This window comes from Aptenodytes forsteri, unplaced genomic scaffold (assembly GCF_000699145.1).
Source record: "Aptenodytes forsteri isolate BGI_AS27 unplaced genomic scaffold, ASM69914v1 Scaffold212, whole genome shotgun sequence".
NCBI lineage: Eukaryota > Metazoa > Chordata > Aves > Sphenisciformes > Spheniscidae > Aptenodytes > Aptenodytes forsteri.
The window spans coordinates 842,131-855,012 of NW_008795487.1; the positions used below are offsets into that span (position 1 = coordinate 842,131).

The 12,882-nt window shown below is 43.1% G+C and overlaps 1 protein-coding gene across 1 annotated transcript in view; it reads left to right on the forward strand.

Annotated features, from left to right (window-relative positions):
- GABRA5 (gamma-aminobutyric acid type A receptor alpha5 subunit) overlaps nt 1–8,015 on the forward strand; it is a 58,443-nt gene extending 50,428 nt beyond the window's left edge. The window contains exons 7-9 of the mRNA XM_009281336.1: nt 4,999–5,151; nt 6,560–6,771; nt 7,713–8,015. Coding sequence (XP_009279611.1) covers nt 4,999–5,151; nt 6,560–6,771; nt 7,713–8,015 — 668 coding nt within the window. The remainder of the gene's footprint in view (nt 1–4,998; nt 5,152–6,559; nt 6,772–7,712) is intronic.
- Nucleotides 8,016–12,882: the final 4,867 nt, after the last annotated feature.

Here is a 12,882-nt window from a genome sequence, read left to right on the forward strand (position 1 = left end):
GCACATTGGCGGGGGAACTCCCGGGGCGGTCGAGGCCGGGACAGGGGTCACGTGGGCTTGGCAGGACAGGGGCTTAACCAGGTTACACAATGCACTCGTCTGGAGAGCATTAGTGGCATCCAGCGTGGGGGCTTCTCAGCCTGGAAGCAAGATAGCCTGCCGTGAAGGGAAAGGGGATTTCCAACCCTGCCGGTTGCGTGGGGCTTGGGGAGGGGAAAGGGAGCAGCCTGCAGCAATGCAGCTGGGAGCAATTCCTGCTGGCAAAGCACAACAGAGTCTTCTGGTGATGCACTGTGTCCCTCGCGAAAAAGGATGGGCCCTGAGCCGAAGGCAGAATTGTAGAGGTCAAGGTATAGATCGAGTTAGGAACCTGTTACTATCCGCAGGAAATTTAGGAGATGTGAAAACAGGTACACGTACACTCACACACAAAGTTAGTTGGGCCGAAACATGAAGGCACGTAAAGCTTTCTGCTCAAGCTGTCCAAACATGGCAAATAAAGAGGGGGGCAGCTCAGCTTGCCGCTTACTCTCTAAATAGGAGACAAAGTGAGGGAAAGCTTGCCTCGGGTAGCACAGGGGAGCCACAAAACACAACCGCCGTCTCTGTCCTATAGAGCTTCACCCCCTCCCTTGCCCATTTCAGGAGACACAAAGCTGTTGCTAAAGCAAAGATATCTAAAGTCAAGAGAAGCATATAGACAGTCAGAGCAGCCACCGCTGCAGAAAAAGGACAAGTACACTATCTCCCGTTAAAGAGCAAAGACACTTTTTTCCTTACCAGTTTACCATCATAGCTGCGTTGTTTTCTGCAATGAACGGCAGCTCCCCTCTCGCCTTCATCGTTGCCAAGAAAAAGATCCAGAGGATGTACTGGGGCATATCCTACAAGCTCGTCCTGCTCCTCACAGCAAGAAAACCATCCAGCCCAGGCAATGAGTGCTCCAGTGTGTCAGCTCCAGGCCACTTCCAGTTTGCAGCTTTGCCTGTGAAAGTTCCTTCTACTCTTCAGCCCAAGGAAACGGGGGACTCTTCAGACAAATCCCAAAGTTTCTGCCCAGTAACCACCTCCCTCCTGTATCCTAAGATTTAGGCTAATAAATGCTTGGTTTCCAATGTTGAGATTTTATATTAATGTCCCGGGTTACGTCTGGGCTGGCTGGATTCTGATTGCAGGGTGGATCACAAAGAGCAGGACACAGATTGTAACCGGGGATTAGCAAAATACAAAAATCCGATTTTGCACAGGGAAAGCATCAGTCAGCGATGGATTTTCTGGACTTCATCAAGCTCGTAGGAGGCCAGTAATCAGGGTTACTTATGAACAGCCATCTAAGGCATTTCTTCCTTCTATTGAATTGTTGAACATAGAAAAGAAAAACCAAATAGCTATTGCACAAATCCAAGTGCTTGGACCTTTTGTGGGTTTTCTGACACACAAGTCAAACTACACAGCCCTTGCAGCTGCATAGGCAAAATGTGTATGTCATAGGACATTTATGTTCTCCTTTCTAGCAGACTGTTTTAAATGGAAATGCTGGACCTGCACCGATCCTTGGGATTCTGCTGATTTTGTAGGCAAACCGCTAAGTTTGGCTGTCTTCTCAGAAAAAATATCCTGGCACTCCCAATTCACCAACCAATCTTGAAATTGGGAACATTTTAGCCATGCCACAGAAAATTACACGTGCCACCTGTTTGAGGGTTTTTTTTTGTACTAACATCCCCAAATGTCATTCCCCCCAAAAGAGAAGATATTTAACTCCTCACATGGCTTCCAACAGGCCCAATATCTGTTATGTCCTGGTGGTGCAAGTGCTGAAAACAATCAGATATGGGATTTGGGTCCAAGTGGATCTCGCTGCTCTCCGCAAATGGTTGCCCAGTTCTGTTCCCCATACCCAGAATCTCTCATCGCTAACTTAGGATCTGCAGTGCCACAAAACAAAACAAAAACCCACTCTTTTATCTTCTGCCAGCTGGAGCCTGAGCTCTGAAATATCCAAAGCTTAAATAATAAACGAATCATTCAACCCTTCATTTTGCACCAAATAATTCTGATTTTTCCTTGAGATGAATCTTTCCCCTGCATCACTATGAAAAGGACACAGGCCTCTCTTGTGGGCCAAATATTCTGCGTGTCAACACGGTCAGGGACTGCGGTGTCACAGATCTAACGTCAGGATCTTGCCAGAATAGTTGTTGAAACACCTGAGTCCAGGTATATCCAGTAAACAAACAAGCCTGGGGGCTGGTCCAGCCTTATTAAAATACTCTATTGAATCCCAGCATAATGGCAATGGAAGAATGCATGTAAGATCCTGGAAAATTTGTAAGCATGATCTCCAGAACTCCATCATCTAGATACCAAAAAAATACTGTAGCAGCTTCTAAAGCATAAAAAGCCCCTTAAGACCAGCAGCAGCGCAGCAGCATAGCTCTGTGAAGAAATGCAGCCATTCCCGCTCTAGGGCTTTTCATTAGTGCTAAATTTGTTATTAAAATTGTTTTGTGCAGTGATGAGTGGACCCCATCAGGAACAGGATTCTCTTTTAAGTGCTACATAAACCTGTAACAAAAATTAGCTCTTGCTCAAGAAAGCTTATGGTCTAAGGATAAACAGTGGCCTTACGGAAGTAAAAGGAAGCTTTGCTACTCCAACAGAGCCAGGATTTTGTTCTGTATAAACAAAAGGCCAACTCAGGCAGCTTTTAGCTTTACTTTAAGTAGTGGTCCCAGGGCATTAAAAACCAAGCTGTGGGGTTTTCTTAAGCCCTAAGTGTGCTGGAGGAAGCATTCCCAGTGCAGGCATTTTTGAAAGGGATAGCATGGGAAATTGGAGAAGATAATCGGTTGGGAGAAGAGCAGGTACAAAATCAAGGTGATACCATTATTTCAGTGGAGACAAGAGCTTTGATAGGTTAAAGAAAATGATAAGGTAAAAAATCAGCTGTGGAGGGCCATCAAATGTAGGCATTCATTTTCTGTATTTTAAAAAGGAAAAAAGGGGTCCTGTTTCTCTGCTGAAGCTGTGCAGGTTTTTTTTACTCCGACTCCGAAAGCATACTGTCAAAATCAATAATGCACATTGTCACTCCTTAGCGAGCAGGGAAACCGTGACTCAAACACATCCCAGTGCAGTAGCAATTCAGAAACAGATTACAGGCACATAGACCCTGCTGCTCCTGCCATATTTTATGGGCAATCCACAAACTGAACGCTCCTAAATAAAGAGCAAGTGGGGTTCCTTCTGAGACCACAGCATGTTCAGCATCCCTGGTTCAAAATTACACTAAATGGAAGGGAATTAGATGTCACTTCACGGGGATTTTCTCCCCAGTTTCACAGCATTCCCTGTCCATCTCCACATCCCTCGTCACGGAACCGTTTCACCAGAAAATCAGACTCCAGAAGAAAGTCATAAAGATTGAGGCAGGCTGTCAGGTAAGGTATTTCTGTGCTATTCCAGTCTTGGAATACAAGGTCTGTAAACGTCATCCAGAATAATGGAGCTCCTCTAGCATAACATATCAGCGCAGCTATACCTGCAAAATCCCTTTCACTGTAGACCTGTTCTCCGCTAATTAGCCATATTGTCACTTAGAAATAATCTGCCAAATCTAACTGCTTAGCAATGCTGGCTGCAGCTCAACTTGGGCTATTCACTCAAGGCAGAATCAGTCTGTTACATGTTTTCCTTTTGTGGCTGGTCTATAGGGACTAACAGTCAAGTCTTGCAACTGAGATTATAGCTATATTTGTTTTGTTCTTGGAGGACAATATATCTTTCTGAACAGGCATTACTCCGATTCATCAGTAGCCAGCTGAATGATGGCATGCTTTTATATTAATTTGGTATCAATGTGAGTGGAGATCTGTTAGGGTTTGAAGGGGTTGGTTGTTTTTTATTCTTACATTTTGGTTTTACTCTTATTTTTCCTAGGCAAATAGTAGCCTGTTTTTAGCTAGCAAGATTTTGGCTGTGGGGAGCAGTTACCATCAATGAATAGCCTTCAGTAACAACTATATGGTTTTACAGGAACAGTCTGAAAGAACCAGTTAAGTTTTGATTTTTTCTGAAACATTAGGGAAGGTGACAGCTGGTCCGTCGATTTCGGAGTGCATTTTTTTAAGCTTTTATTGAAATTTAGAGGACCTGACAAAAGCCAGATTAAGGCAATGCTGTGAATTTGGCATATAAAAAAGACATGGAATTTAGCACTGCTGTGGCAGCGTTCAGTGAATTCTCCATGCAGGCAGTACGATATTAATTGCACAAGTGAACAAGACATGGTGCAATGTCTGTCCAGCAACAGATTATCTTTCCAAGGGCTAAGATGTACCAAATTCTAGGAAAACTGCATGCACTAGAGGGGATTTTTTTTTCTGGAGGGGCAATTTGATGGGTTTGGGTACTGAGATCAACAAGACCTCCCAGGATCCATGTGGAAAGCTGAAATTTTTGCAGCACTAACACTGGCACAGGCAGCCCCTAAAGTGTGGTGCACAAGGAGTGTCTGGACCCGTTCTCATTCTTGAAAACTGATGGCTTGGCAGTAACAGTTGCCCTAAAGAGGTTAAGTCCTGCTGCTAAATCAGGTTTCTAAGAGTAGATGGCCTTAATCGTTACTCTGGTTAGACAGTTTGTAGGACTGAATCAAAACCAGGCAGGACTGAGGCAGTGCCAGCAACACGGATTTTTTAAGCCTGTGAACATCAAGACATCCCAGGTGCATAAAAGGACTGCAGCTTTTCAGTGCAGCAGAAGTAGTCAGTCATTGTCTTCTGCTTTTGGGGACTGAATGTGAAGACTAGCAGGATCTAGCAGCACTTCTGTCTCAAGTCCTGGTCTTCCACAGTGCAGAAATCCAGACATTTTTCATGCAATTAAGAATGGCTGAACAGTATCCTCAAATGAGGGGGTGGAGCTGGCCTGTTTAAGTCCCTAAATCAGTAAGCGTCTCTTGTTTTACCCACGTGAACATTTTTCTCCTTCTAGGCGAGTACACTATTATGACAGCCCATTTTCATCTGAAAAGAAAAATTGGTTATTTTGTCATCCAGACGTACCTTCCTTGCATTATGACTGTGATCTTATCGCAAGTGTCATTTTGGCTAAACAGAGAATCTGTCCCTGCTAGGACTGTCTTTGGTGAGTATCCCATTTTCCCCCAGCACGCGGGAAGGATCGGTCTGGCTTGTGGAAGTGATTTGTTGTAACAAAACCACAGCGCACTAATGCTTGAGATGAGATTTCTGCTTGAGATGTTCTAGACGTTCCCTTGTTCTCTTCCAGTTTAAACTCAAAATCCATTTAAAAACACTGGCTGGGCTTTTTTGGTAAAGATATGACAGAAATTGCTCAAGCATCAATTATATGAAGGTTAAGGACAGAAGACAGAAGAATCAGATTGGTGCGATTTGTGGGGGTTTTTTCCACTCAGGTAAAATACTGGATGGTTTAGAACAAAAACCCATACGTATTATCATATTTTGTGTATACTCTAGCTAAGCATTTGAAACAGATTTCACTTCAAGACATTTTGTTTATCTGTTTTAAGATGTTTATCTGGGAAAACCATGTAGAGGTTAATTAGTGACAATGATCTCTATTACCATCAAACAAATTAATATGATTTTGCATTTAGAAAATGTATATTTACTACAGAAGTTGTCATGGGAAAATCCTTTGGGGTCTCTTAAATTACTCGATTTATCACTAGAAGAATGCAGAAAGTAAACACAGTCTTGAGTGAAGGTTGATGAAATACAAAATTTTCATTAGATGAAAAATGAGGGGAGCGGGAACAGTTTATTATGTAAAACTTTGTTCAGCTGTTCTTAAAAGAGTCATTCTTCTGTACAAACCTACTGAAATCAGTCAGCAGCTTTGATCACAAATCAGTTCAGCAAGCTGTATGGGGAGACTACAGGTACCAGCATCGCTTTGCTGACTGGTGGTAGCCTTTCTAGGTTTACAAAGCTGTAACGGAGAGTTGAATTTTGACCTATTGGGGGCATCCTTCCACAGATGAAAGTAGTGGCAGCTCTGCCATTTACTGACCGATGTGAAAGGAGGAGCTACAGTCAAGGAAATCAATAACAGCCAACAATCTCATACACAAAATCCCCATGTGAGAAAATAAAATCCATAATCCCGCTTTATTATGCAGGTTACTGCTAAACGGGTTGCTCACTGATTTTATAATGTACCAGTTAATGAGGGACACTCTATACATACCATGCATCAGCATACAGGGATAAAATACCAGTAAGGTTTTGGTTTATGTAACAGTTGGGTTTGTGTTACCCTTAAAAATACTTATTTAGATACACTATAACTAGAGATAACCAGAACACCACAGAAGTAAACACCTGTATTTTTTCTCGGTGAGCAAAGTATCTTACTCTTTCGGACCGTAATACGCAAACACTGACTGACTTCATGTGGCCTTCTTAGGTATTGTGCTGAATTGGGGCCTGCTCATAACTCATTAGGGATCTCGTAAGGGCTACCAAACTGATCTCTGCCTCTTTTTTTTTTTTTCCCTCCTTTATAGGAGTAACCACAGTCCTCACCATGACCACCTTAAGTATCAGTGCCCGTAACTCTTTGCCAAAAGTGGCCTACGCTACTGCAATGGACTGGTTTATAGCTGTCTGCTATGCCTTTGTATTTTCTGCATTGATTGAATTTGCAACAGTCAACTATTTCACCAAGAGGAGTTGGGCATGGGATGGCAAAAAAGCCCTGGAAGCTGCTAAAATCAAGGTGCTTACCTTACATTTTTTAAATACCTAGAATAAAAAGCAGTTATTCAGCATAGCTCAAATAACTGAATGGACAATTTTCAGCTTCTTTGTGAAAAAGATACTTAATTACCTCATGACATACTTTCACCTTCCTATAGAGGAATATTTGCAAGGAAATATGCCTTCTTCTTTTCACGGAGATAGACTATCAGTCTCCACCATCTGTATGAAGTGGACTGTTTTCAGAAGGATATAGGGCATTGAGTACACGTGGCATGGGATTTCAGTGACCAAACTTCTGATAATTGCAGACATATACTATGAAACATATCTCTGCAGAGCACTCCCTATGCGCTCTCCCAAATAAATGACAAAGCTCACATCGAGCTCCATGAGTCAGGGACCCACCACAGGACCCAATAAAAAAGAGACAAAAGAGCGGTTCTGTGAAAACACAAACTTTTTAGTTTCACGCTGAAATGAAAATTTTGGAATAGGATGGACTATTCGCAAATGATCTCTTAGAGAGAGCTCGTACCCGCAGGCATCCTGAAAGAGCAGTACGAAGAGGGCAAGCTAGCAGGGGCAACGAGCCCTTCACCACACTCCTTGCTGCAGCCAGGAGGGTGAGGTTCGTGTCTTGGCAGCGGCCCGCAGGGCAGCAACCTCTGCAGGTGCAGGACCATGTCACCCTGACAAAAGAAGCCACTAATGCACTCGCCAGGTGGGATCCGGGTCCGGCCGGCCGCCCTTAGCTTTCTCTGGCGTCAGGGAAAGTTCAACCTGAGTAAGGGCTATACAACTGAGGCAGAAACAGCTGTTTGGGAGTCAAAGTCAGAATAGCCAACAGGCATTTGTTAGCATGATTGATTACGGTACTTAGATTTTTGGGTTAATATCTTGAGAACATGTCTCCACTTTCTGTTCCTGAGGTCTAATATTTTGTTCTTTACACTGCAGAAAAAAGAGCGCGAATTGCTGGGAAATAAATCAACTAATACTTACAGCACTGGGAAGATGACCCCTGCACCAAACATGCCAAAGGACTCAGCCCCATCTGTCATCTCAAATGCTGCATCTGCTCCAGTGAAGTCTGCAGAAGAAAAGCCTGCTGAAAGCAAAAAGACTTACAACAGCATCAGTAAGATTGACAAAATGTCCCGGATAATTTTCCCGGTGCTGTTTGGAACTTTTAACTTAGTTTACTGGGCCACATATTTGAATAGGGAGCCTGTTATTAAAGGTGCCAATTCTCCAAAATAAACTGAAGGACTCTTAAAGCCACGTGAGCCATACTTACAAAGCAGATGCTACCAAGGAAAATTTGGGATCCAGATGACTTTCTACATTTGGGCAATATTCTTCAGGAAGTTTTTTGCATGTTTAATAATATGTACAAATAATATTGCCTTGATTGTTTCTACATGTAACCTCAGATGTTTCAGAGACGATTATATTACTTACAGCAACAGATCTTTATAAAAGATCAGAAGACATTGAACATGGCTTCTTTGCTGCTGAGTATCTTGCATTGATAGTTTACAAATAAAATAAGTTATATTTTTTAACTGTTCAAGTGTACTACATATCGTGGTTTTTATACTTCAGATGTACAGTCATACAAATGTAGGCTTAACCTATATTTTACAGAAGAGCTCCACTATTGTCATCTGATAAGTTACTGAGTAACGCCGGTTGTAAATGTGCCAAATTATTAAGTGTAGGGCTATGTTCGAGCACCTTTACTGGTTATAGGTAGTGCATTACTCCACAGATAAAACTGCTCAGCCCAATTTTCATTGGAAGTTAATACAATGCAGTAAATCCTAATGGGGCTATGCTGATTTTCACTGCTTGAGCCTCTAGCTTGCAGTGAAGTAACATAGGGAGCAGGATGCTACTTGTGTAAATAAAGGTGGTGGAATCTTGCCCTTAAAAGAAAATGTGAAGTTTGTTTGGATTTTGCATTCCAAGGAACTTTCTCAAATGATTCTCAGTATTTATTCCAAAAATTAGAGATGCATTGCATGAAATTAACATAGATTAGGAACATACTTGTGCAAATAAAACTTTTAACAACAGTAGTAGACATTTTTATTAGGGTAAAGTAAATGATGTTTGGACATTTTCCCAAGAAGAAGATTGCGTTATATTAGCAGAGATTAACAGTAAAGAATTACAGTAATTCTGCAATAATTATTACTTGTTTCCCACAGTGAAAACCAATCAGCCAACACTAAGAAGTGTGATCAGAAAAAAAGACGTGCTTCATGACAGCAAGGTGTTTCAGTGACAATATTGACAGAAAGGTCTTTGTACTGTCCATCTGAAACTTTTCTATAAAACGCCTTGCTGCTGCCAATGTGTTTTGCTTTCACAATGAATGAGAAAATGCAATCTGAGTTTTCAGCTCTTTCCTCTTGGCATCCTTTCCTTGTTCCAGAAGCTTTTGTAATTTAATCTTAATGTTTAAATAAAAAATGCATTCAACATTTGATTGCAAAATGTCATTCTTATACTGGTTATCCTTTGAGAGAGACCAAAAAATCACCACAAGAGCTGGAAGAATTAATTGGGAAGCACACACGCACGCACTCGATCACATGTGCGTGCATGACGCATCCTCACTGTTGCCCAGAAAGGTACATACTGAGTGAATACAGTGAATCGGGATGTTTCAGAATTAGGTGCTATTTTGCTATGGAGCATCAGCCCCATGTTCTGTTCGAGGCAGAAAGGAGAGTTTGTGCTTCACTTTGAGGTGAGGGTCTGGTCCAGGACTGGGGAGCTGTCTGGGCTTCTTGTGTATCTTCTCTTCGTCCCCTTCATTCCTAAACATTGCCAAGAAAAAATCTCACACATCTATTCCTTTTTGCAGCTTTTCATTTGATGCTGTGGAATTAGAAATTTGCAAATTCTCAGTGGCCACAAAGAAGCCACGGGACTGAGCAGGTGACTGGAAGCTGGTAAAGAGGAGCGAGGGAGGGGCATGCCCATCTATTAGTTACAGTGCTACCCAGAGCCAAGTTGAGGATTTGGATCTCTGTTTCCATGTTGGCTTCCCACGTGGCTTTGGGCAGCCACACACCTCCTTGTTCGTCATTTCTTTGTTTTTAAAAGTGGGATAATGGTATCTGAATGCAAGGAATCCAGCCCTTTGGGGATCAAAAACAGTGAAAAACTGCAGGGCCTGTTGGAAGGCAAAACTTCCTACAGCCCCATGGCTATTTCTTTTCTTGCATGCAGGTTATTCCCGCGAAAAGGTAGGAGCCAACAAGATCTCCTCACCAAGTGCAACAGGGACGCAGTGCAGTGAAGTGCACACACATTGCACTGGGCGTCCCCAGTGATTCACTCACTGAGCACCTCCGAAACAGCTAAAAACACCTGGCGACTGGCAGAGGGGAGCAGATCTTTCTGCATATGCAAGACAGACCTTCTCAGCTGCAGTTTCTTCTGTCTCTTTCTATGGCCATAGAGATGTACAATGAATGCAGTGCTAGGCTCCTGGAGGCTGAATATCCAGTCGAGGAGAGGTGAGCCCAATCTGCTGTCAGGACTAGCAAACACAACAACTGCTCTTAGTCGGGATGTGCACACCTGGGGAACTTTTCATCTAACCGTTTGGTATGAGTGCACATTCCTCCTGCGGCAAGGCAAAGTGACCATGAAATGAGCGGCATGGTAGGGTCTTACTGTTAATCACTGAGGAGACTGCCTGCAGCCCTACATATGAGTGTTTGCTTACTGTCCTCGGCTCTTTCCTGTGGTTGATGATGATGGGGCCTGCCATTGACACTCATGGCAGATGGATGTGTGCTGGGTAACACATATGGGCAAGGCTTCTTCCTAGGAATCAGTTTACCAACAGCTTGCTATTTCCAGTCTCACCAGAATAACAGATGAGATGTAACTCTTACAATACCAGTGACACAGCATAAAGCACCAAACTAATCTTGCTCAACCAGGTGTCTGAGGATGATGGGTGGGCTGATGACGATGCATCAGGAGATAGTCCACATGATGACTTGCCCTTTTTTTGATCCCATATGTACACATGCTACCATGGTTTTAGCAGGTATGAATCAGTACCTGTAAGGTCAATTCTCTTCCCAACCATTCTCGCAGCCTACAGGTGGCACAGGCTCAAACTTTTTTATCACACATTATTATTTACGATAATATTAGCAATTGTAAAGTTGGATTCTGTTCATAAATATGAACATTACTTAACACTTCTTCCCCTCAGATATCAAACATACAAGTTACGTGAAAAAGATGGTGGTTTGGGTTTGGGTTTGGGTTTGGGTTTGGGGTTTGGGTTTGGGTTTGGGTTTTCCACAGGAAGATTAGGTAGTTGAAGGGTTTTAAAATAAAAACCGTTACTGGACAGCAATGTTCCAAAGATTAAGGAACTAATGGGACAGTCACTGACCAAAGCCAGGTTCTGTGGGTTCAAGTTCAATCTGGAGCGTGGGACTTCTGCACAGTTCTCTAAATAGAAACTATATCAGGTTCCTGAGATGCTGATTGCTAGAGGCTAGAGGAGTACTTGGAAGGAATATCATATATACATACTGTGTTCCTCTTATTCTTCCCAAAAAACATCTGCTTCTGGCCACTTTCAGGGGAAGGATACTGCGCTATCCAGACCTTTGTCCTGACCCCGTACAGCTACTCAACATATGTTCTTCTGCAAGAGAAGGCTGGAGTGCAGGAATGCCTAGTCAGACCCTTAGGCCGCTGAGTACTTGTGAAAGTGGCACCAGGGTGCTTCTGGGACAATATGGAGGCTGTATTTACTACACTGCTGAAAACTATGAGCAATCTGCAAACCTCCAGAGGACACCATGCATGGTAAAAGGATGTCTGAATACACAGGAATCCCAAAACAAGAAAGACTCTTTCCTCAAACTTCCACAAAAAGCCTCCAGTGTGAGGCTTTTCCTTACACAAAAGAGAAACTCAGAGCCATCTTTACAGCATCTTGTCCAGAGCCATTCTGTTTGCCCTGCAGGGTTTACCATGCTTGTTTTATTTGCTTACACCCAAGCCTGACTCTTACCCTGAATGGCTCAGCATCATTTTCCGGTGTCCATTGCAGGACTCAGTGGCAGGACCTCTAAATCTGACCAGTTTTACTTACATGGAGAGGCTCCTTGCCTTCACTGAATATGGAACTACCTGCAAACAGTGGAGTTGCACGGTCGCAGGATCAGGCCCTTTGCTTTACTTTGGTAAACAGTTTATTGGAGTTTACCTGATGTGTAGAGGACCTGATAATTACCTGCCAAAGGCATATGACACCACAGATATTTTATACATAAATCTCTTCCAGTTATATTGACTGTCGCTTTCTGTGTTTGAAGGTAAAGGCAGAAAATAATGATTAGAGCTCATTCTGTTATCGTGGATTTGCTAAACCAGGTTGAAATTTCCTGAAGAAACCGTCTATCTTACGTTTCTCTGAGAAGCCCACGCACTCCTAATCCATGCTGAGAACTGAAATGATAGAAGAAAAAGAAGCCACCTCGCAGCGTGTGCTCCTGCCTGAACAGGAGATGTTGTCCCATAGTTTGGGAGATGCTTCAATAAGCCGATCGATTCCAGGCTGGAATACTTAAATGCCACTGCCTCGCAATACACAACACCTAACAATTTAAATCTCTGCAGTCAGTGGAACTGTTTGTGTGGGAGACCATTACTCATTGATGGCATCTGAACTGTGGGAGATGGGAGCATTTCCCAGATCCTGCCTCAAAGTAAACACCTTGGCCTTGTCCTGCTCCAGGCTGGGGCGGTATCTGGATGTGCATCAACCTCCTCTGGTTTCCCTGGAAGGAGCCTGGGCCTTCAGGAGTGGGGTGAGCTGTGTCACTGTCCCCAGTATGGGTGAGCTGGGACCCTGCGGGGCACATCTACTTCACAGCTTAGTCATGGCCAAAGAGAGTAATAAATAGGAATTGCTTGTCATTGGGCTTTTCCTGTATGATTTCATGAAACAGGAGTTGGAAAGTGAATTACAACAATTCAGCACTGGAGAGTAAGTGTGTGCAGTTCTACTGCCAAATTTCTTCACTTGTGCCCATTAAGAATGAAAGAACAAGTCAAATACAATGGAAAAGGTTTT